Consider the following 26,358-nt stretch of genomic DNA (forward strand, 5'->3'; position numbering starts at 1 on the left):
TTGTCTGGCCCAATTTGTTACTCCCCAAACGGAAGGATGTTTCCTTCCCGATTGGGAAACACGGCACACGGCACACGACACACATGTGCAGGAATGGTGTCGATCGGTAAGATAAATATAAAGCGGATGGAACAGAAAACGGAACGTCCACAGGGATACAAAAATCACACCCAGCTCTGGCGATGTTTTCTTTTTGTTTTATATTTTATCACCAAGAGCAAGGGTTGTTATTTTGGTATTTTCGTTATAAAAAAAATCCCAACTGTATCTAGTTTACCAAGAGTCGGGAAAGCTTTCTCGGTAAGATGAGCCGACCGGAGCAATAAATACAGAAACAACAGGATATCGATTGCCGTTTGATGTTCGACCAGTGGACACCGGACACCGAGGTACGACTCCGTTTTTTTGGGGGCGGTTGACTTGCTTTACAAACGCTATCTCGTTGTCTCCGCTCGGACCGTTGCCCTTGCTCCGAGAAAAAGTAAAATAAGGGCTTGGCCGAAAGAACACAGCAAAACAAAACCTTCCAATCGCGGTGGAAATTGAGAGTTTTCCTTCCATGTCTGCTTACTTCTCTATCGGCACATCGACATTCATTACTGTCAGAACCCAAAAAAAAAAAAGACGCCCGGTGAAAAAAAGAAACAGGGGAAGGCGTAGAAGGTCTGAAACCGTGACAAACTTCCTTTTCAACGTGGCACGATCCTTCGCATCCTGTTTTTTTGGGGAAAATGGGGAAAATCTATTCAAATCGTAATCATTGCATCGGATCGCGTAGGCTGAACCGTCGAGTTCAATTTCTGAGAAAACCAAGAAAATGTAATAAAAGGTAAAACGATTGTGTGTATGTGTGAGCGTTTGGTTTGTTTTTTTTTCGATGTCCTTTTTTCCATCTGGTTGCTCGTTTTAGAGATTTAAAATGTTTCACAAGATGTAAGGACACACAAATCTAAATGGCACGTAAATGCAACAAATAGTATTGAGTATGAGCGAAATAAGATTATGCGAAGCTTTCAAAAGCTTATTGGCTTTCAGGTGTCTTCCGGTCTAATCCATTTACAATTTGGTGGTATCTTTTCGTTGGTTTTTTTTAAAACGACATACAGCATGAAAGCGGATTGTAAAATTGATGTTAAATGGGATTTGGATTATATGAACATACCTTCAATTAGGCGATGAGTTACCGATCCGTCACTGCTTTGATGAGCTTCCTGTAACAATAAGTAGAGCTTTACGTTATGCTTAGTAACTTATTAAATATGAGCAGCAGTGCATCATTTTACAATTGACTTAAATTTATTAGATTTTAGAAAAATGCTAAATAGAATTGAATAGAACAATTTGGACAATTATAAAATAAAATGATCCGATAGTAAAATCATGTTTCATATATATCCTTGTCACAAATATCGCATACTGAGCATATTATTTTATATTTTTACAATATTGTCACACTGGCTAGAGTGACAAAAAAAACCACGGATACCCTGAAAGATGTTAAAAGAATCAGTACAGCTAACAATTCCCGGTAAACATTCATTTGCACTTTACTCAACATCAAAAAGAAACAATTGGTAGCCGGTAAAGAATGATAAAATAGAAAAGAAACAACACAAAAAAGGTGTGATTCGTAGTCTATCGAAGTAAAACAAAACAATCACGAGTGAGTAGACAGAATACAATATCAAATATGTACGCCTGAAAAGAGTTCCATTTACCGTGAAACAGCGAAAACGAGCAAAACAAAAAGATTAAAGTTACAGCCACGGCACAAATATTTTCACTTACATAAAAAAAAACCTTTTGTATTCATATCTTATATTCGGGTGAAATCATTCGCTGTCAAAAAGGTACATCGCTACCGAAGTAGGGTTTTCGCGCGTAAGTAAAGCGCATCAGTTACGCCTGGAGTAGAAAAATCTTTCCCTTTGAATCGAAACGTGCAAAAGAGGTGAGCAATGAAGGAAATGTTTAAATAAAAATAGTGAAAGATCGAGTGAAGGATACACACAGGTGAGATGTAGTAGGGACAGTTTGGAAATAAACATACATCAAATGTACACGAGCCTTACACGTACGCACACAAATACACATATAACGAACGCAGCAGATAGGTAAAGTAAAAAAAAAGGGATAGAGAGTGGAATTTGTCACAGAGTACCAAGAGGCGAACAGATCGCAAGCATAACATCAAAAATACACACACACACATACGCACACGTACACACATACATAGGTACACACAATCACACGCAGGTATCGAGTAAGGACTTACGGCGAGCCTATAGACACTATCACTTGATGGCACTGTTGGACAGTGCGTAGCGACTCCTGGAAAAAGGTAGAAAAAGGTAGTTTTGTAACGTTTTAATTTTGGTAGGAAGTGATGAAACTATGCCAAATTATTTTAGTGATGGAACAGAACAATAAAAAAATTGAAAAATGCAATGAATTTATATAAAAGTAATCATTGTACAATGATTTTGAAACTATTTTTCACGGAACAATTAAAAGCTAAACTTGTTTAGTTGAATAAAAATAATGAAACCCTAGTACCTGAGAATAAAAAAAATCGTCTGTGCACAAGGGTTGGGCATAAAAACAACCAGCACAGGAAAATGAAAAGGATAAATTAAGTATATGTACTCTCTTAACTTCAGAAAATGTCAAAAAAAAAGAAAATAAAAAGACGATAGCAAATTGTAATTTTGGAACAAAATCTATCTATAATTTTACTGTGTCTAATGTAAAATAATGGCAAATGGAAGGCACATATATTAATGGCTTTGTTTTTACACTGCATCAATAAACAGAGACCCTTTGTAAAATTTATGTAAAACTCATTTGATCCAAATTGTTCCTAAATTTAATAATGATTATATTATAAAGCATTGGTTCGTACGTATGTAAATTCGTCGTCTTACTTTGTTCTACAAACATTTTCCTATTAGCAGCCACTCTTTCGTGCTGTTTATTTTTAAACTTTAGGGTTTACTTTTTTAAAGATTTTCTAACTTTTTATGTTTTCGAAACAAAAGCAATCGTTTAATATTGTGAGAAAATAATTATTTTATGTAAATTCTTTTTTTGGTGGAAACTCTTACGTTAACGTTCCACGATGCTGATTTAACGAAACCCATCAACATTTAACGAAAGCTCGGTTTTTTAAAGGATTGTTTGGTTTTAAAATATATTTGCAAACTATAATAAAATGTGGTTAAAATAATATATAATGAATAAATAAGAAAATTTTAACAAATTAACAAAAATTGCTCAAAAATTTAAAACTAACTGTATTGATTTGAAAAATATCTGCAAAACGTGCTTCCATACGCTAGCGGTGGTGAGAATTGGAACTAACAACGCTTTGCTAGTTACGCTACGCACCGATAGAGCGCGCTCCAATGAACAATGGACGAAAGCTGTTGCAGCATTTGGTCAAACACGGCATTGGTTTTTTTACAAAACTACATATTTTTCTTTTACAAAAACAGTTTTATAAACAGAGAAAAAATGTTATTGAAAAACATTTTAAATGTACTATTTCAACAATTTTATGAAAGTATCCGATACATTTTAGTTTCATTTTACCACAGGTTTCTTCCGTCTTACACATACAAACATTGTACTTAGCATCTAACCATATGTATAATAACAGCAAATAGCGTCTAACATTATCTTACCTCGTTTACCAAATGCTTTCGGAAGGCAGGCAGCGCAACGGTTACACTGTGATATCAAATCCGGTCCAGCCGGAAGGCAAACCACAGTGCCCATGGTAGAGTTTTGCGAATCTCCGATGAAGAACTTCACCACGTTTACCACCTTTTCCACTATTCTTCTGCTGCTCTTGCCAGCGCGTTCGAGTGCAACCGTATCTGGGAGGACAATTGGTATCACCTACTCGGTCAGTTGCCCTAAATCCATCATGCGAAAACAGCGGCTGTCCCGCCGTGTGTCCCGTTGCACGGATCGATGCTTAGCGCCCCATTAATGATCTGCAAATAGAGAAGAAATTTGAAATCCAAATCAACTTCGAACAAAACCGACCGTCCGTTCGGTGACTTGGTATTTGTTTTAACTTGCAAACTCCCTTTTTTGGACGGAAGGGAATCGGAGGAAGAGTGTCATCGGGAGCTTTCATCCTTTCACCTAGAACCATAGAACGTGATACGATGGATGTTCCGTTTTGGGGTTCAAGCTGTGAAATTGCACTTCTGCATGATCCAGCATGCAAAGGTTAGTGGCACTTGTCAAAATAATAAAATCCTTTGGCAAACAAGCGTCCGCTTCGTGTCATCGTGGTGATGATGACCATAGGACACCTGGTTCGACTCGGTTGCACTGTGAATAGAGCGTCAGTTTGGACGCTACCGGCCATTGGTGTTACTTGACTCGAGCGAATGGCAGTGACAATACTGAACTAACTCTCGGAAGAATGGCTGATGAGTGATGACACTCTCGTCGGTTCTTAGTGTTGGTGGTCCGTGTCGTACGGGCAAGAGATCATTACAAAGGACCTTGAGTGATGATGGTTTGAGCTTGTCAGTGTCATACAAATTTGAAACGGGAGACGACTTTTTTTGCCTTCTCCCATGTCAACGATGGCTCAATGCTGTTGACCTATTTGTAAGTGATTGATTGACAAATGTGTAAAAGCTTCAAATTTGGCATGTGCTTCAATGACGTATGATGTTACATATATCGCGATTGTTTTTATTCGTTTTTTGTGCAAAAGTTTTTCGAAAATACATTAATTACACATCAGAAACAGTATTTCGTGAGCGTATGACAAGTGATAAATTTTCCAGCGATTAGTTTGTTGCATTCAAGATCTCTTCTGGTCAAGAGTTCTGAAAACTGAAACCTCTCCTTATACGAAAGTTGGGTAAGACAAGCTTTTCTCAAGGATTTTGAGAATGATACACCTATTTCAAGAATCCTGCTTTCGATCGATCGTCCAAGATCGATCCGGATCTCACCCTAAATTTGGAAAGACACTGCTCAGAGATCTGGGAACGGAAATTCGAAATCTTTGAGGTGTGAGAAGTTTTTCAAAAATATTATAGAACAATGAATTTGACTAACATAATTGGTGAAATAAACCATGGACCTTGACCGGTTTATAGAATCGCTACAGCGGACCAAGTATATTTTGATAGTAGTTCCGCCTTACAATTTGATTCTTAAATACATACTCAAGATACAGAATCAATTGCTATCTAATTCAATATTCCAAACAGTAAGAAAATGGATTAATTCTAGGCTGTTGTGTAGCATCATAGCCTCGTTTCGATTTCTACCTATTAATCTTTTCTCAGACATTCGACAAAGAGCTATTATTTTCCTGCCATTAATTATCACCCATCAATAACTTGTTATAAAACCCCAATCTAGGCATTACTATTGTTACACTACAAGCTAATTTTCCTATCACTTTCCTCATATAATCACTCTGCCACTCTAAGTTCTGTAGCACATACATGTAACACAATCCATCATTCACCACACTGGATGAGACGGGGGAAAAAGCGATGATCGAGACGCAAGATACATTGCAAAGCGTGTGGCTCGAGTAGCAGTACCGCAAAGATACCAGGCTCCCAAAGGTGATGCAGCATGAAATCGAATTACATCCTGATGAAGCCGTTTATTGAGTTATGCCCACTTCCTACGAAGCGCACCATCCGACTGGTGGTGGTGGCTTTACCAAACGCTCTTCAAACAACGCCGGCAATGAATCGATCGATTGCCTGCTGACAAATTAGAATATTTTAATGCTTACATGCATGTGTCTTCTTGTATGTGGTTATGTACATATGGTCGCTGTGGTTAAATTGTGTAACACACCATACGAGCTTTGAATCTCTAGCGATCTGCTCAGGAGCAACCTTTTCGGGCAGCAAGTGAATTGGATTATCTTCAAGTCAACAACACCACCTTCTTTGCTTTACTGCTTGAATGCTTCCCCCCATTCGATAGTAAAGATATCTCTTTTACGGTTTGTACGTGTGAGTGCACAACCAACCACGGTCAATGGGAAAACACTTGCTACATTTGCTGTTTGTGCTTTGGGACCCCCGTCCCAAGTGTTGACGAACTGACGGCGATGCTAGAAGTTTGAATAATTTATGCAAATAATTTCGCCTAATGGTATGCGAAGCTTATCCACCCTGGACAGGATGCAAAACCATCCGTACCGTGGCCACCGTGCAGAAAACTTGCTCGTCATAACGTCTACGGTGGGCAAGACTTTTCCTCCCTCGTAAGTAATGACATTATCATCGACCCAAATATCTTGCCATCATTGCTCGGGATGGCCGCATCGTGCAGCACCTGGTGCGATTATCGACGATGACGATGGAAGGGAAAAAGTTTTACGATATGTGGAAGTATCGATTACTTTAAAGTTAGTCAAAGATTGGTTGGTTTTGTTGCGGAGGTGTGCACAGTTTTTTTTTTATCGCCGTTTACTTCACTCGAGGCCCGTGCTCGGTTGAGTTTTACCGTTTGGAGAAATTGCTATCTGCTGTAAATCCAATTATCGATTACGTTACTTTTTTATGGTAGCTTGTTAAACTCGGTGCTTCATCTTCGTGATAAGTTTGTCTCCATTTTTTTAACGCAGTAAGTGGTAGTTGTGAAGTGAAAGATGCTTTTCCAACCGATAACAAAGTAGGATCTATTTATGCACTGTGGAAAAGGAACATAACTTGGTACGATGAAGCGTTAGCAATGCATGAGTGATGATGTTTGCAACAAATAGTGCAAAAAAAAATATCACTTTGGTTGGTTTTGTTGATACTGCGAATACAGTAGCATCTACGTTTACCTTCAAAACGATAAACTTGAGAAAGTTACTTTAAAAAGTAGTATATAATACATTTAATAGGCCAAAATATCATTAGTTTGTTAAAGTTTACAAATAATAAATTAACTTGAATTTCTAATAAAATGAAATAGTAAATCAAATGCAAAACATAATTCTCACATGCAAAAACAGATAAATAAGTTTATCAATCATTGATGTTTTCATTAATTATAAAACTTAACATAACAAAAGCATAAAGCTGTGTTACTTTTAAAATAAATTGATAATATCATTTCCAAGGATTGCCTCTAAATAAAAACTTAATAAACAACAGAAATGTAAAGCGTTTTAAGCGTTTATTTTACTTTACAAACAATTTTAAAGAGCTGTATTGTTGTTCCAAGTGGTTTTTTGAGTTTTTAATAAAATATAGATATTCAAAATTCATGCATCAATTAATATAGAGTAGTTTAATCACGAAAATGAGGCGTTCCACTCCAAATGGCTGGCCCGATAGTTCTAACTTAAACTAAGCGCTTGAAGTGTCTATTACATTTAACAACTTTCATGCATAATTATAAATTCATTGGATATCAGTTCCCATTCACATATGAACGCATTTTTAGATAAATAAACAAAAGTCTTAATCCTTTTCACATATAACCCTCTTACTCTGTTTTCCATAGAGCTTCGTAAAAATACCATCGAAAAAACCAATTCTATTGCAACGATAGTAACGGAGCAAAAAAAAATGTAGCCCGGAATAAAAATTCCATACAGTAAATAAACACATAATAAAATAATGTCAAATCCAAACATCGGCAAGGTATTGATAACAAATGCTCCATTCGTCAGCATTCGTTGAAAGCTTTAATCCAAAATGATAACAAAGTTAAATAAACTTTTCCTAAAACTAATCCTTTCATTCTTTTTGCTTTATTGCGCCAGTAGCTGTCACTTTTTCCCCATCCAATGTATTTTACTAGGTTTAAACATACACAAAATGTACCAAATCGATCGTATTCAGCATTGACTAATCTTTGGGCTGCAACGTAACAGACAGATATGCGTGGGTCAAGCATTTTGTCCACAAATGGAGTACATAGTGTTTCGATTAATTTACCCTGTCCAATCCATCGTGTGTAATCCATTTTCCAAAGCACCACAAATTGAGAATGAAAAGATAAATAGTTTTCAATCTCCTGTTTAAAGCACGAAGGATAATGCTGATAATGCAACACCGAACGCACATCAAGGTTTCTCCCATGTGCATTGGGAACTGAGTGCTTAACATACACACGAACACATCGGTCTCCCTAATCATAATGCCATTAAATAATTCGTTCATTTTATCTTCTCCCTCCCCGGGGGCGAAGGGGAAACACGCGCCACGGGTATGAGACGCAGAGTGAAATTCAATTTCCCGCCTGTGCGTCAAATTGAGTGTTTCACCTCCCTAGGGGCAACGGGCACATGGAGTGTTTGTGCTGGCTCGAAACCCAACTCAAGCTTTCGTAAGCAATGATTGTCGAAATATTGCTCGAAATGCCACTCTGCAACTGCAAGTGTCTGGTGCTTTGCTGCAGCTGCAATGCTGATAGTAAATGCTTTATCCATTTTACCTGCTCGGCACGATCGATCGCCCTCGCGATCGTGATATGATTAACGGGTCGCCACCGTCACTTAACAAATCACAAACTCCGACCAGTTCGCTTTCCGTATTAATCGATTCCGAAGTGGTCACCGGTCGAATGCTGAGCGTTTGGAGCGGAGGTTCGATTTCAAACCGGACACCTGGCTGCGCTATGTGTGATGCTGATTATGATGCAAACGCTTTACGCGATAGAGTGGCTTTTTGTGAACGATTGATCAGAACTGACCCCGGCTACAGTTGCAACAAAATGCCATTAAATGGGCTATTTGTATAGAGCTTACGCACTGTTTTGCGTTTTTATTGGAACTTAGCACGGCCGTGCGCTTCGCAAACCCTACACAGGGTGGTGTTTCGATGATTTTTTAAAATGGCAAGTGAATAGGAAAGAATTTATTTTTATACTGTCAGTTAAACGGTATGACAGATATTGATTATAGAAATCAATTGATCTTTGAAAATGGTAACGTTTCATCGGTTTCAAAAGCGCACATATAAAATCCAATAAGCAACGTGACATGACAGACGAAATTACACATGTAATGCTGTGTAACACGTGGTCGGAACGATGTGGGAAACAATCGCGAATGGATTGTTGTGTACAGCATCGAATACTCTTAAGGCTTCCGTTTTTGCCCCCAAATCAAAAATAATCATTAACATGGAAACATTATTTTTTGAATAAGTTTTCATGGAAAATTAACTCATAAACTTAAGTAATTTGTTCTAAGAAAAAAACCAGAAAGGTGTTTTTTTGAGTGGATAAAATAAATAAATATAAATATCACAACGTTAACACCATTAGTCCGTCGGTCTGTAATCTTTTGTACAATTCAATATCACGCTGAAAGATTCAATCCTCGAAACCAGCTGTATAAATCCTTGAAATGTCAGACCTTACTTTACTAAGTAACATGTATTATTTTTCAATAATGATTCTATGATCATAGTATTTTTGCAAGATTTCAAACATAAATTTCAGATTTTAATAATGTCAATTCAAAAATATCGTTAAAGAGGAAAATAAATTTTCCGCTCCCACCAAAAAAAGTAGTATAATAAAATCATAAATTTATGTCAACATTGTAAACGAGTTTGCGCTTTGCTAGATTGAATTCCCATTGAAAAAGGTAATATTTGAAGCTCCTAAATTTACCCTTTTATCCACCATCCAATCCTTCATCCAAACTGCTCTCCATAATACCGATTGAACTTCACACGGCCCCAGGTGGCCGTGTCGAACAGATTGGTTAAATAATTTTGTTCATGATTTGCCGGCCCAACATACGCACCCGATCGATTTGGTCGGAAAATAGGCCCTAGCATCACAGTGCTATGGTACACCCTCATGGCGTACGATATGATGCTCTCCCGGAGTCTGATTTACAACAACCCCGCCAACACAGAAAGGTCACACACCATTGGCGTTCAAAACTGGAGCAAGGTTACGGGAACAAACACGATGTCGTAAAGCTCGATCCACCAGACCAGAAAGGAAAAGCTCTCCGGACCAGGGACCAGTTTCCCGAGCACGGTTTCTGAGCAGACCTCCGAGAAGGATCCAGAGACCGGGGTCAGGTCCAGAGGTAACTATATTAAATTATCCTCAGGCCACTTGAATCAGCGTAGCCTTCCGTCCCAGTGTGTGTATCCCAATCGGATTCTTTCTTTCGTTTCGATTATCGGACGAACTGTGTTCGAGAAGCATATTTTAAGGCAGTTTTCACTCAGGTCGGCCACCAGACAATGAGCGCTAATAAATTATGTCAACGTTTTCAAAAAGTATTCAATTATGCTGTCCTTCTTTTGCATCCCGTCTTCGCACCAGACCAATATTTCGCATCTTTCCTATCATGTGCGAGTCCGCGCGCGTACGTCCTCGCCATGGTGTGGCGTCTTGCTCATCTGATTCCAGTTTCTGCTTGTGCCCCGGATGCAAAAAACCTTAACCTACAGGGGCCTTGTCTGTCCGTGTTCTTCAATGAAACGTTTTGTGCTTTCGTTTACGTATGCTCCATATTTCTTCTACCATTATGCCTCCGTTTTTGCTACGGCTTCTTTTTATGCAACATAAACCAGTCCACTTGTGTTTGTACCACCCATTACCACCCATAGCTCCGTTCCCGTTTATACAAAAAAACCCCCCAATAGGTCATAAATTAATCGTGCTTTAATCATTTCCTTCACTGCTTCGCCCATCTTAGCCTTTTCTTTCAACAGAACCGGTACGCCACACCGGGTAGGTGATGGTAATACGCATGTAAGTTGCAGCATTGAACATGACCATACAGCGTGCCGGGGGGATCACCATTGATATGAAATCAATCGATGGCTCAACTTAAAGGTCCCGGTGTGAAATGAGGCGCACTGAAGCGTGGTTGTGAAGACGCACGACAGCCCAATAAACAAAACAACTGCGCTGAGCATGGGAAATGATTTATTATCCCCGCATGGATGGCGTGCGGGACTACGATATTGTTTCTCGGTTGCCATGTAAACGGTTCTCAAACGGGATGATGGAGAAAGGATCTCAAAAGCTACCCGCAAGCTTTGAGCAATTGACAGGTAAGTATGAAACTGTTTTATTGAGTGTGTGGTTTTGTGTCGCTTTTTTTACCTTGTTTTATTTATGAAAAAAGGTTTTAGCACATTGAAAATAAAGGAAGATAAATATATAAGTTTAGTGATGAAAATAATTGAATACATAAGCAATAAAACTATTCGTATTTCATTCAACCCTGTACCATATTGCACGGACGAGTGAATGAATTTCTATCAAATGTCCCAGGAGAACACAAGGGAAGAGTTTTCTCAATCAACCACATGATTGTTATCAAAGGTCACCAAGTTGTCAGTAGGAAAAAAACGGAAATAAACTTTACCACAACGTGACCAGGAAAAAAGACACAAATAGAAAAAAATGGACTCACACGCAAAAGAATGTCACACGTGCTAATGAACAATGTGCAACATCAACACTTCTGTCTCATGGTCTCTGCTTTCGCTGCAGCAAACTGTGTGTTGTCTGTAGAGATTTTGTTTTATTTTTTTTGCTTGTATTTTGTTTTTCAACGACTGCCATCATTCTCGCTCGAAAACTCGTCCGAGATGAACTTTCGATTATGTGTTCCACCAACGCACCAACGTTGGGTCATGTGAATGCAGCACGACACTGTTGAACGCAGCAAAGGTTTCCACACCGTACCGGTGGCCGAACAGAGCACAGACCATAAATGAAATTACACAAAAAGATTACAACTTGTTCTGCTGTGGTCACCGGCACGAAGTATCGTTTTGCGACGATACAAGCTGGTGAACCGCAAAATCACACCACAAATCGTTATTTATGAACGCAACTGGTGCAGACCGTGATCGTGTCATTTTGGATGCATCAGCAAATGGTAAGAACATATATTGCAGAGGTAAACCATGCCCATCATACCACACGCTGCGTTACAAATGAGTGTTTACTAATTAAACGGTAATAATAAATAGTTGGACAAAGGGTGGAATTGAAATTATCACTCCTGCGTTGTAAAAATTTGCTTTCCTTTTTTCAATGACAAAATGATGAAAATCACTTATTGTTTGTATACGTATTGTATAGGTATTTATTTATAGGGGCACATTAAACAATATGAAGTTCAAATAGTGAAATACGAAACCATTTGCAACAAGATAATTAAAGATTTAATTTAATCTCTTCATGAAATATCATAAAATGAGACAATAAAAAATAAAATGGAAAATGTAAACAGCTGTGCTTTATGAAAATGAAGAAGAAAATACACAAGAAGAGAATACATACAAATACAACTAGTTCAAATGTGAATGAAATTTAATACACCACAAGTATGTGAACCTGTTTGAGGTATGAAAAGAGAACGTAACAAAACAGTAAAGAAAAGATAAAGATGTAAGTGAGTTAAAGAGTAAATAAATTTAAATGAAAATTACAAACACGTAAAGAAATAAATAAAAAAAGCTATTAAATAAAACCACAACTTACAACAAAGATTTGAAAAACATGAGCAAACAAATAATATCAAATTATTATTAATTTATTATTACTTTATTATTACTTTAATTATTATTACTCAGGGCCCGAGTAATCCGATTACTTGGTAAAAATAAGTCTAGTAAGCCATAAATGATCGACATGACCTTAAACATCATTAATCTAAGAAAAGAGAAAAAGGATTTAGTTATTTTAACAACAAATAAATTAATGAACAAACCAACAAACAATAATGAATAAGTAAATAAGTTACAAAAGGTAAGATACCTAAGCAAATTAAAAGCAAAAATACATATTGCTTTTCATAAAATAAATACATATTAATGGATATTTTTTAGATTTTTTAAATATACAATTAATACATTTTTTCTTGTATCAAATCAGCTGCTTTATGATTTCATCGGATTGTGACGCAAATATATACACCCGATTATATCTCTTTATTTTGGCTCATCGTTTTGTTGATTTTGCTTTCGTTAACAGATATCTCATCAAAGCAAATATCATATTTGTACAAACATATTGCGAGTAATGTTATCTCCATCCGATCTTTTTGCCAATACCTCATAATTTGAATATTATTTGTGACATTCTTAGCAAGAGAAGGAAACAAGCCGTCCTTACACTTGAAAGCAATTTTTTAACATTTTCTTCCTCCCACCATTCATGCATTCTCAATACTCGGATTTGACAGAGCAAACGTCTAAAATCCGGTGTTTTTCACCAGAACGGTATCACTTTGATCCTACGTTCACAGAAAAGGATGTGATTGCAGACGAAAGCAAACAATGTTTAAAACGTAATCATCCTGCGCTGCGTGGGCCATGGCATTGCGTCTGGAGGTCAAAGTCAAATGGGTAGGTAACCGACCTGACAGGAACACCCGTTTAATACCCTTGCCTTGCCTGCTACCACGTGAATGGAGTATCACTTTGCATCCCAAGTTGATTTTATGGGATTTTAATTAGCATCCTGCAGGTTAAACATAAACGGCACCCGAGGGCAAAGCTCTGCAGTGGATGTGAGTGATGATATAAAAGAAAGTGAATGAAAAACTCCACATATAAACGTGCTACAGCTTCTACCAGTTTTACGTTGCAAAAATAAATTTCTGAAGCTTTCAAGCATTTTCCGCACGAAAATATGGAAAAGATATGGAAAGCTTACAACGACGTGAACGAAAAAACACCGATAACCTGACCCGTGTCAATCATACTTTCGCCACCGGGGTTACGAACCGAACGATCTACGGTTGCCGGCGGATGTTGCACCGTTGATTGGTTTGCTGATGCGTGGCAGGCAACCGACCGAAGGTTGCACCGATGGATCATGCGATGACGGCTGACGGTCGGTCGGCGTTGCATAATTATCGCCCTGGCCGAAGCAGTCTCTTCTTTCCCGGAGTTAAAATTGAGTTGACGTGTGATACATGTCCTTCACGAAGGCGCCCAAAGGCAGGGCCAACAGGTGTGGCGTGTGGCTGGTAGTTCAGAAAACAAATGCAAACGATTCTGCCCCGGAACGGAAATGTCATGGTGACGAAGCCGCCATGGGATGAACTTTAATAATCGACGTGCTACAAATATGCTGACACGCATATTGCAATTACCGGTTAAAGTGGGCCACTAAATTAATGAGCAATGAATCAAACATCAATTGAACAACCGATCAATTATGAACGGATGATAGTGAATGGTGTTGTAAGGATCATGAGTTGGAAATTCAAAACGAAGCGAAAGGCATTAAGGAAATCAATATTGCTTAATTCATGGGAGTGTAATTGCCAGTTTAAATGCATTCAAAGAGAATAATCAACAGCATTAAAGCGACATTATTAAACTTTTTCTGCGAATGGAAATTTTATGCAACAATCAATGTTCTTCTGATTAAGAACAAGAATATTAATCAGTTCGTTAAATGTTCAAACGACAAATTAAGAAACGAAAAATAAGAGAAATAATAAAATGATATGCTACAAAGTTTAGGCACTTAATTTTAATGGATTTTTATCCACAACAATAATAACAAACAAACAAAAATCAATAAATACAAGATATTTTGAACATGCAGCTAGATATTTGGACAGCAGGAATCACCATACATGTCAAAATAGAGGTACAAAACTTCAGCTTCAAAAAAGTTCCTTAACAGATAAAATGTAAATAAACACTTTCTTTAATCAATAAACATAATAATCACCATTCTGCTAATCATGCTTGTTTATAAGCACGATAAAATATATCTAACAAAATCTCCTGATAATTCACATGTTTATCTGTTCTTGTCATTTCCTTTCAGTTTTTAATGACTTAGTTCTGACCTACTCTTGTTAGCTTAATTTATCTACCCACGCGTCCCGCTGCTTCTACAAGTGAAGAATTGATTTTGTTATATCGTATTCCATTCACGCAAAATAATTAGGGATGATTCAACCTATGTAGGCAACGTATGTCCTAGCGTTCTTACTCTACCGATCTGGCCATCATTGAGGTCAACGCAGTTAGCTGTTTATCCGGGGCGGACGTGTTGTGGAATTTGTGAAAATGTTCTATGCTTTTGTGCGTGGACGATGCGCGGAATATTTCATCCAATTAATGCCATTTTAGGCAGTGTGCGATCGTGTCTTTGTTTTCACCGTTCGCTCACCCTAATTGCTCGCAGAATTTCGTCCAAGATCATGTTTTTGTCCTCTTTTGTGCTGCTTTGCAGTGAAGGAATGCGTTTTCGTCCTCCTCGTCGGTGTCGTTCATTTTCTTGGTGTTCAAGAATCGTTTCGGCATTAAAATTGGTATCATAGAACGTATTCGAATGTCACATCGATTTGTTTGAGCTTTTTCAGTTGTCAAACTGGTTTCTGACTTCCGTTTGTCCACACTTCCTTATAATGCAACAGGAGTTGGAGGCAATTTTTCCAAAAATAAATCAAATCAAAACAATTACTTACATTTGAATAGTTTACAGTAACAAAAAAACGTTGCCAAAAATAAACAAGAATAATTTCGATTAATATTCGGTGACAAGCATTAATCGAGTGAAAGCTCCTGTCATTACTCGAACGGCAGCTCGAACACAGGTATGATAAAAAAAATAAACATTTTGAGCGAGCTTTTTTCCGTTCGAGATTCATGATCACGCTTTATGTCTCATTATTATGTCTGAATGATTTGTTGTTGGGTAGCTGTAACTATTCTTTCTGAAGTGAATTCTTTCTGTGTATGAAAAGATTTATGACGTATTTACAATAATGCGCAAGAAACAATTGTAAGATTAACAATAAATTCAATTTTACTGATGCTAAACGTTCAGAAAAGCAACACGAAAGCATTGTATTCCTGTTAAATGATATAATTACGTGACTTTGTAAGCCTACAGAGAGCATTGTTATCGCGTGTCTACGATCAGTTAATGTAGTAATGTAGTTTTACATTTCCTTTACTGCACAAGGGCTAAAAAATCATAAATTAAACACCGATCAAGGGAAAACAATGTCTTCGTAAAATCAACTCGATTCCATTCGCTCTTCGCAGTTTATCAGCCCGTAAGATACCTTTAGCCACAACCACAGAAAAGCCTTGACCCGTGGTTAAAAGCTCAGTTGCTGATAGTGTCACACCGGGTTATATTCCCCATTCAAACCAGCTTGTCTGGGTCACGCATATCCTGCTGAAGGTGTTTTTTTACACCCAACAAAAAAAACACACCCACAGACCCAGTCCCAAATATTGGGTCAACAAGATATCGTCATCGGTGTTGCTAGTTGCTTTACCGCAACAGTTCTAGAACATGGGAAACGATTCGCTATCAGGGCGACACCGTCACATGATTCATGGTTGACCAAATACCCATGAGGTTAAGGCCGGTTAATTCGAAGGGTTCGGAACCTCAATTTCTGTACGACGATTTTCCAGGGATCGTGCATCAAGGGGCTTTTCGTGGTGGTTTTTTGTTGTTGTTGAAATATGAACCCCTCTCTCTCTCTCCTCGCCCTTTACATGGTCCATCGCAAAAGCTAGAATTTCCCAATATTCGACGATACTCGGAAGCGGTGACAGTTCCGATGTGGTAGGGTTTTAATTGTTAATCAGGCTTTTAATGGGCAATTTGGGACGTTGCTGCTGCTGTATCGATTGCAGTTCTAGCCCGCAGGTTTGCGTTCAAAAGGCAAAACTCATAGTGACCGAAACAGGCACACGGAAAAGCTAAGAAGCGAGCGATTAATTAATGTTGGAAAATAAATGTACCACCGTGGTGGTGCTCTGGTGCTGCCAGACCCCGGGTACCTTCAGGAAAGCAGACCAGTTAAAATGGATAGCTATAAGTAAGGCTGACATTTATGATACTCGTTCGGGGAAGAAAATACAACATTTTAATCGATGCTAGAAACGAAACGAAGCCTTGTATGGTTTGGTCAGGCAATTTACCTGCAACGTAGGTGAGAATAGTCCTTTTCTGTACTGTCGTCATAATTATTTTATTATAGTTTGCTGTTCATTTTATCTTATCTTTAAAGGCTTTAGTAAGATAAACTTTGGTCGGATCATTATGAAATATTTTCATTAAATTTAAAAGCGTTTATTAAGGAACTATTTCAACATATAAAAGCCTTATGAACTGGGTCACTTCCACGTCAACATGCATGCGAAAGATGATTTATCGAACCGGTAAATTGTGCCATTAATAATAATGCTCCCATAAGCATCCGCACAAAACATAAGGATAAAAGCAACAAATTCCTTCGAAAAAGAAACAGCACTAATAAGCCAGAACGAATGAATGAAAACGAACCAAACACCAAAAACCCCAAAGCAAGGGTTCAGCAGCAACAACAAAAAAATCCTTTTTTTTGCTCCCCTTTTTTACCGTTCATCGCGTCAATTCACATTGCAACAAAAAAACGAATGGAGGAAAAATGGTAGCCGTGAAATGACCGAGAACACACGCTGTTCTGATTAATTGCCCTCGTAAAAGATTGAATCATCGACTGTCGGCGACTGGCGGCGTTGGACTTTCGTCCCAAGTTTCGCGGTCATCTTCCTCTATCTTCGTTTCTTCGTTCGTACACGCCCGATGCTGCCATGCATTGAACGCAATGGAAAAGGGCAGCTATGCGTGAGGCGGGGGGGAGGTCCAAGGATGGCCTCGGGGGAGTTTGTGTGGCAATGCACTGAAGTGGATGTCTTGTCGTGGCTGCAGCATTCAACAATGGTCGATTGTTTGTAGGATTTCCGTTAATACTTTCATAATCGATATCTATTATGTAGTAGAGTATAATTATTTTTTTTATGGATAGTAATTTTTTTTTTGTTTTATTATTTTTCCTTATTTTCCTTCCAGTTCCTTTTGAATAAAGATATTTTTATTGCTTTTCAGTAAAACAGTTTGCACATCTAATTAAACGGTTGTGTTAAACTATCTTTAGATACTATTTAAATAATTAATTAATTAAGTTGCTTCGAGCAAAAGCAGAGTTATTGCATTTTGTGAGCAGAACAATTTTTATTTATTTAAAAATGTGTCCTGCCTTGTAAATTCGTAGCCCATAGTGATTCAATAAAATCTCAAACTATTGGCTGCTGCACTCCAATCAACAACCAGCGACACAATACCTTTTCACCATTTTGCCCGAATCGAACACAGAAGCCCCTAAACCAAACGGACCACATTTTGCACCAGCCTGTTGACAGGGCCCAGAAGCCTTTAGTGCAGCGTACCTGCAGGGCAGGCGCACGCTACCAAGAACCATCTGGAGCAAGGTCAGGGAACGATTGCAATAACGATGCACCGTACGGTGTATCGTCCACTAACGAATCATGTCACGTGGCGATGCAGAACAGCAGAACACCCGCAAGAGATGCCCAGACGATTGGAATGGCATAATAGCAAATACGAAAGAAAAAAAAACGCGATCTGAAACACGGTACCGAACTGGATCAGGTTATTTCTGGAGCATAATCGATGGCCTTGAATTTATTACGTTCCCAGGTAAACCCATTCTGCCGGGCGAAGATTTCCAACCAACTCTCGGGTTCCCCGGGCTGGGTGCGAAATGCAATCGGGCATGCAACGTGAAACCTTAAGGTGGCCGGAGAAGTGAACCGAACAACCGGAGCCACAGACCTTCCTTCGATAGCCTTATTGTGTGACGTGCAAGAGTTATTGTGAGCAGATAATTGGTCCATCCGACCGAGGAAGCGGAATGTCCTTTTCGGTCCCACTGTCCCGGTGTAGATTGTTCTGAGGTGACTTGAAACTTTACGAACACTCTCTTGCTCTCACACCTGGAAAACCTGGCAAAAAAGGTCACCGATTGGAAAGGTTAGTGTGACTAATGGAACAGGGCTAAGGGAGATACACAGCAATCGGAATCGACCGACCGAGTTCGATCTGATATATCGGTCCAGACAATATGAATTGAAATATATTACCATAGCGTTTGTAAATGCTCTTCAATTCTCGAAAGCAGTTCGGAAAAGGGTAGACAGGTAGTCAATATATGTACGCACCGGACATGGAAGCCACCGGTTCAATACGGAACGGAATCTTGAATGGAAGTGTAGGCTGGCTGTGCTGGTGAAGGATATCAATGATGTGCTCCAACAATAGCATGTCGGTTGATGTGTGGTTGCACCTAAATCAATAAAAAGGCTCTCAGGAGGAAAATCCCTATTGGAAGCAATTTAGTATAAAACCCGACAGCGATGAAATTGATTTCGGTGAAAGGTTTGCTCTTCTGCACTACCATGCATTGCAAGTGCATTGTAATGACGATTGTGGTTGAAATTTCGATTCACATTGTATTATTGATTTTGCACAACTATTGTTTGTTTGCTTCGTTTGCTTTTGACCTATATTAATACCACCGCATCCGGGGTATAAATGTTTATGGGAACTACTATTAGGTTTGCAGCTAAGCAACGATAAGATCGATTGAGCTGGCTGAAATTAGAGCTTAATTTTAACTCATCTCAAACATAATAAATCAAGCTGGGACATATGGCAGCAAAAATGCATGAAGGATAAAAAGAGGATTTTTTTGTACATAAGTAAGATTTCATTTGATTTGCCGAGAGGCAGATAAATGTTGGTAATTAGATAAGAAATAAGAAATCTTCTAGTTGCTCGGTTAGAACGCCCTGGCCGTATCCAAACTTATTTTACCACGTAGCAGGATAGTCAGTCCATGCTACGGGGAGCCGGTCCGGATGGGATTTGATTCCCAGTTCTGCCGTGTGGGCCGGCGCCGTTTCTCACATACACCACCGGGCTGCCCCAAGAAATAAGAAATAATTGTTACAAAAATACTGTATGGCAGGTTCTTCCTCTTTCTTGGTCTGATGGAAGACAGGTCTTCAATCCGTTTCCAGGAAACTTCCAGGAAAAGATCCAGGGCTGCATTCGATTTCCGACAGGTTCGACTCCACAAGATCCAGACAACGAGCTCGCTGTGCTCCTCTACGTCGTTTGTGGAGCCCGTAGAAGACGAGATTTCCCTGAACAATCCGCCTTCGGATTTCGTTGCTCATTTTGTTGTCCGAAGTCACAATCGTACCAAGATAGCGGAACTTCTCTACCACCTCGAGATCGTCGCCGTCAACTGATCCTCTACTTCCGAGTCAATACTCTATTTATCACGGAATTTCACTCTATTTAGTGATACTCTATTTATCACGATCAGAGCCTCCGGCAAGCAAGTACTTTGTCTTCGTCGCATTGATCCTTAATCCAATTCTATCTGCCCCGCGTTTCAGTCGGCTGTACGCGTCGCACAACCGCCGCAGATGTTCGTCCGGTGATGTCGATGCCAACCGCGAAGCCGAGATATTGGAGAGAACGGGCGAAAATCGTGCCCCGGATTTAAAAACCTTCCAGAGCGATGTATAGAAGATTAAGAATTCAATAACAGCATCTCAATTTGAGTAAATTTTGAGTGACTTCAACGCCATTGAAAACTATGTTAATGATGGGCTTTCTTTGTTCTTCAAATTTCATACTTAATAATACTTATAGAACAAAATTCCTAACAATGTTTACCTTTTTAAATATAGAGAGTAATGAAATGGCGAAGGAACAGGAAGGATAGTGTTAATCTTATAAAATTGTTACAACTATGAAATGACGGAATTGGTCATTAGAAAAAAACTTTTTGGATTTTGACGTTAAACAGAGAAGAACAAAAAAAACCTTCAACAACCAATTTAGTGTCTCTAAACCTTATTTTCAAACAATACAACCTGGTCATTATACATACAAAAATTTTAACAATTATTTCAATTCATGGTAGTTCTCTGTTCCCGAAATCATCACCACCGCAAGCTTCACCTTTAATGTTCCAAACAAAAAACCCAAACACCCTCCTGCAAACTGTTGCATTCCATTTGTCCTAGACGCTTCCTGTCTGGTCCCTTCCTCGATTTCATTGCCCTCCACTCTTCGGCAAACATTTCATTTCCTTCATTAGAATTCTATTGTTGCGCAAATTTTCTTCATTTCCTCTCATTGAGGATGAGATTAAAGTTTTCCAATTAAACAAACTTTCGTGCTGCCCGGGCTGTGTTTTAAGCACTGAACCGTGAGGCACTGTATGTGTGGGTGTGTGTATATGTCACCATCAAACACCTAACTTGCATCAAAACAAAGCGACACAAAACTTTTCCTATCTAAACCGTGGAACTTTCAGCATCGAGCCAAAAATTTTGTCGCTATGAAGCCGAGCCAGTCGATTGCAGCACACTTGTTAAAGCTGGCTTAATTAAATCACTAAATGCTTATCCTATCTACTAGTGCTTCCACCTTAGTGGAGCTATTTTGTGCAACCTTTTCTACCACGGATCCAGTGGATCTGGTGTAAATATGAAAGTATGAACTTCGACACTGTTTACTCCATTGGTAGCGGTAGTGCAGTGTGTTATAAGCAAAAGTTTATCAACCAACCGGCAACAACTCATGTTTCGCGTTTCTTTGCCTACTTTTTGTAGAAGATGTGATTCTCTTGTGTGCTTGTCTGTGTATTTCTTCCCGAACTTTGACTGTGTTGGAATGAAGTTAGGCACAATTTGTACACGATTAGAAACGTCTACCAGCCCTTACGAAAGCACATAATGATAATAATATTAATCCATACCGAAGCAGATCTCATTTTCATGCTTGCTTCAGACCGTTGAAGGGAGGATGGGAGCTTGAAGGGAGAGGAGACGTTGTTCGCATCAACGTTGGCCATCGCGTAATTACAGCATATTATCACCTCGGGGAATCGTGCTCGAGAAAATCTGTAGATGATCCTGTCAGGAACGCCCCAGGAACACTTGTTGTAATTGGATTTTATTGTGTTGAGGTTAATTTGATTAACACCGTTTTGGTGCCCGGTTAGGACACGCTGCTTTTCCACATCATAATAACACTGCATCGTTGTGAGTAAGTAGAAAGTTTTAAACGGATGCTTTGAAGGTGTAATAAGTAAGCATTTCTACCTTGACTGCATTAACGAAATGGGAAAGCTTGAAGAGTTATGAATTGAATAGAGAGTTTTCGTTCAGGAAAAATAAGGCATTATACTTTTCTTTAATTTTAATTCATCATTACTTATTTCAAAGGACACATTTTTGTTCCACGTCTTTTTCATCACAATTCGTCCGATAGAGCAAAAGGATTTTTTCGACCCATTTTTTTCTTATTCGACGCCAACATTGGACAAGTGAACATCACCGTTAGCCACCCGTAATAGCGACACAGTAAGAAGACACACCGACTCTCTCACTGGCTGCACTAAATTGCCGTCAGCAAAATGCTAATTATGTCACTTAAAAGATCTGTTCAGTCAGCAGAAAAAAAGTGTCCGTTTTCTTCGCGTCCCACGAACCATTTGCATTCCCGACGAGGTAAGGGTTGAGCGTGGACATCGGGGCCATCGAGCTTAACTGAGGCATCCTTAGCGTTCCATTCCGTTTTCATCGAGCATAATTAGTAGCGTTGGATTTCGTGCTATTTTGCGGGTGTGACAGTTTTCTTTCTTTTTTAGGTGCCATCAGTTTTCCATTCGATTTTTTCGAGTTCTCTGGCTGTCGTTTTTACCTTGCAAAAGATGGATGAATATGGAGTGAAAAAAAAACAGAAAGGAAGAACATGAAGGAGAGCTTTTCGATGGTTGAGTGGACCATCTTAAAATGAGATTCTGAGCCGTATTTTAAGTAGCCGCTAATTTGCGACACATTTGCTGCATTAAAAATCTTGTTTAAGAAAAAAAACCTGAAAAATTTAAGTACATGTAAACTTATACCTCAATTATAAAATTGTATATTAAGCTAACAAAATCATTACCTAATCTTACAAATGTTCTTCCACGTAACGAAATGGATTAGAATAATTGTAAGATAAGAGATAAATCTGAATAACTGAAACCAATTTCAACTTTGGGCGAGATAAATCTAAAAACAAAAGATAATGAAACAAACAAAAAGATTCCACAAACTATAAGTTCTTCAAGTTTGCGATTTTTGCGAAGAAAAAAATTAATTTCTTGTTGATTCTGATTTCAATAGATACTTTTAACATTGATTAACGACTAAATTAAAGTTTCTCTATTAAAGTTCGACTAAAAAAAAAAGCTTTCGGCGAGCTGAAAAATGTTAAAAATAAAAGGTTTTAAAACCCCTTTTATGAAATATCTACAAAAATTTTCTCTTAATATTTAGACAGTAGATGTGCAAAAGTTTACAGCAACATCATCTGCAACTATTTATATTATAAAGAAACATTTTTCCCTCCTACTCACATCCATGACAACTAATTTAATAAACGGAAAAATAATGTTCAAAAAGGTGACACATTATCATGTCTCGTGAACAGGTTACGGCAAACAACAATCGATCAATTTTAGCAGCCGAACAAATCCCACACGATATTCATCACAGTCATCGAACGAATGGGTTCCTAATTCTCACACAACCCTAAGCTGAGTGCACTAATCCCTTCGAACACGGATGATCAATTACTCAACATTGTAGCACACATTCGGTTACTCATTTACCGATCATTTGTCGCTAATGGTTTACATTGGTGAGCTGAATCAAAATAGAATAAAAACAAAACAAAAACCGAAAGTCATCCCTTAAACAAAACTCCAGGTTAATGGTGCACGCGAAGGTGTGTTCGCACCCGAAAAACTTGAATGAGGTGCACAAATCGATCATTCACTGAAAAGGGCTTCAAAAAAGGGTTTGCACCGTTGGTGATGAAACAAAGCTGCTCCAACGAAAACTCGGCTTTGAAAGCCCTTTTGTTTTGATTGATGCCGTTTGAAAGTGGGTTCGATTAAAGGCCAAGTCCACGCCAAGTCACACGCAACCCGAATGCATTACCATGCTGCAGGTGCCCTTCGCGTTATGATTATTATTGTTTCGGTGATTTCGTACAGTAGGTCGTAATTTTTGAGGACAGATAACCGGTGCCGTACAATGTGTGTAGCCTCCCGCAGCAAGCTTTGTGATCAAACCCCCTGCATGGTTTGAGACGCTGGTGACATGCAATTTTCGTACGCAACCAACAAATATATGTCATAAAGGGCATTTGGTTTCGGTGTGGCTGAAAATTAAGTTGTAAGCCTAATCGATCGCGCGATCAATTCATCAGCGTATCAAAGGGCACCATCGGGGCTAAGAGAAACAAATGTGAATCTGTGTCATTCGACCCTACGCGCTACAAAAACAACCACACGACCACTAAACGGCAACGGGAGAAATCACATGTCATGACAGCCATGGTTTGATATGCTGTCCAGCCTTTGCTGTGACCCGCAGGGTATCACAGGGCCGTGCCACCCCTAAGAAAGCACCCCTTTTCGTCGTCCGAACTTATCTTGATCTGTCAAGATGAATTTTCAAGCCGTTCAATCAACCGCACCGTGGCAGACCGAGCTGCAAGGCTCAGATTTTGATTAATGTTATTTCACGGTGGCGCATATCATTACCGTTCCTGCTGGTCGGTTTACTCTTGTACCCGATAGCAGAAGAAGCGAGAAAGAGTGCGAAAAGTATGTCTGGGAGTAAAGCAGTGAAGAATTCTACCGGAATTCGCTCTGGTATCGTTCGCTGTCCGGCAAAATTTCTTCTCTTGTTACTAGGCACGTTATGTTTCATGGGATCGTTCACTGAAGCGGTAACGAGATTTTCCCATTTCCGAGTGCATTATGCCTGAGCATCATTCGATTGACCGGCCGGGTATATATGGCAGAGTGAAGCTCTGCATGGCAGAAAAACAGAGAAGAAAATGTATTTTACCAGTAGCTTTACATCCATAATATTGGATGTGATTATGAGTGCTTATGATGATGATGTTTCATAATAGTGCGCATTCGTTCGTCTTTTCATATCTCTAGGATATTCTATATTCTGCAATAGCAATAGGGAAGTTTTTTTGTGAGGAATTGTTGGCAGTTAATGTATTATGTAAACTAAACTACTCAGAAAAATAAATAAATTGTAGTTCTCATCGAACCAGAATATTTAACAAAAAACACAGAGGGAAAAGAAAAAAGCAACATCTTTCATAATTAAATTCTTCTTCCTGCTGAAGTTCCTTCTAAATTCTTCTTGGAAATTGGAAAAGAAGAGCACAAACCAAACTCCTGAAGTTGGGTTCCTCCATACCTGCACAGATAGGTTTGGGTTTTTTCTTTTTTGCTTTGTTAAACTTTAATTAGTTGTAGTTTCAGGAGTTCTATATTCTCCAGAAGAACTTTATCAAAATTCCAATATTTCCTCAGGAGTTCTAGAAACTCATTATCGAAATACCTATGTTTATCCCGGAGTTCCATTAGCTGCAGAAAAACTTTATACCAACCTCAAACCAATTTTTGTTATCCTAGAGTTCCCTAAGTTGCAGAGTATCCTTATCAAAATTTCTATATTTCTCTCAATAAGGCTCACAGTAATCTTCTTTTGTTCATTTACTCAAACCATTCCTGTCTGATTAACAAAGCGCCCCAAAAATTCCAAATAATTCACATTCTTCTACGCCTTCTTGCATGTTTCAATTTCTTCGAACATCAAAGACATTGTATAAAAAACCCCAGCGAACAAAAAAAAAACACAACATCAAATGGCTAATAAAACGCATCAATTAATGTGTAATGAGAAACAACCGGCTGATACAAAGGGTCGAACGATTATTGAAATAAACAGCAACAAAAGCTCAACCTACAAAACCGATCGTTTCCTACCCAAAATGGTCTGCACAGTAATGTGCTCCTTTCGTGCCCTATTGAGCTGTACCGTTTTGTTTGGTCAGCAAATATAAAACTACCCTTCGCGACCCGCTTCACGCTTCCATATCGCGCAAAAATTGATATTGAATTCCAGCCAGCACAGCAGCGACTACCTGCTGAGGCCCGCGCGATGCTCCCCCAAAAAAGCGGATCCTTAAACACTTTATTAATGGGGTACCATTTTCGGGCAGGCAGTGCACACTCCAAGGTAGGATCATTTTTAATAGCCATCATTAAAACCGGTACCACGCCACGCCCAACGGCTAGAGCTCGGCAGCCACAACGAAACGCGCCAATCTGCGGCAGATGAAAAATTGTTCAAATTTTCACCTGATTGAATGAAATTGCTCGCCCGTAAGTTACTGCTGCCCGTGCCTTCAAGACGCCAGGAGTGATTCGTCATTTTCTTTTGTTTTCTTCAGTTTCATTGTTCATTCTCCATCGGATCGCTTCGTTGGTGGGGGTTTTTTGGGGGATTTTTTTTTGCTGTTTCTTTTCTTCAGAAATGATCACCGGGGGGACGCACAGTTACACCTGGCAAAAACCTGCCCCGTCCGGGCGTACGATCAAGATACACAAGAGATTATGTTGGTACAGTGGCAGTGAATCATTTCCAAAAC

At 38.9% G+C, this 26,358-nt stretch overlaps 1 protein-coding gene across 2 annotated transcripts in view; it reads right to left on the bottom strand.

The window, feature by feature from the left end:
• Window positions 1–26,358, bottom strand: part of LOC125764490 (UV excision repair protein RAD23 homolog B-like) — a 219,379-nt gene that overhangs the window by 169,526 nt on the left and 23,495 nt on the right. For both annotated transcript variants that reach the window (XM_049428817.1, XM_049428816.1), the window contains exons 3-5: window positions 3,684–3,998; window positions 2,276–2,331; window positions 1,163–1,211 (exon numbers count right to left, since the gene is read on the bottom strand). In XM_049428817.1, the coding sequence (XP_049284774.1) occupies window positions 1,163–1,211; window positions 2,276–2,331; window positions 3,684–3,777 (199 nt within the window). In that variant the 5' untranslated portion in view covers window positions 3,778–3,998. The remainder of the gene's footprint in view (window positions 1–1,162; window positions 1,212–2,275; window positions 2,332–3,683; window positions 3,999–26,358) is intronic.

Source organism: Anopheles funestus, chromosome 2RL (genome assembly GCF_943734845.2).
Source record: "Anopheles funestus chromosome 2RL, idAnoFuneDA-416_04, whole genome shotgun sequence".
NCBI lineage: Eukaryota > Metazoa > Arthropoda > Insecta > Diptera > Culicidae > Anopheles > Anopheles funestus.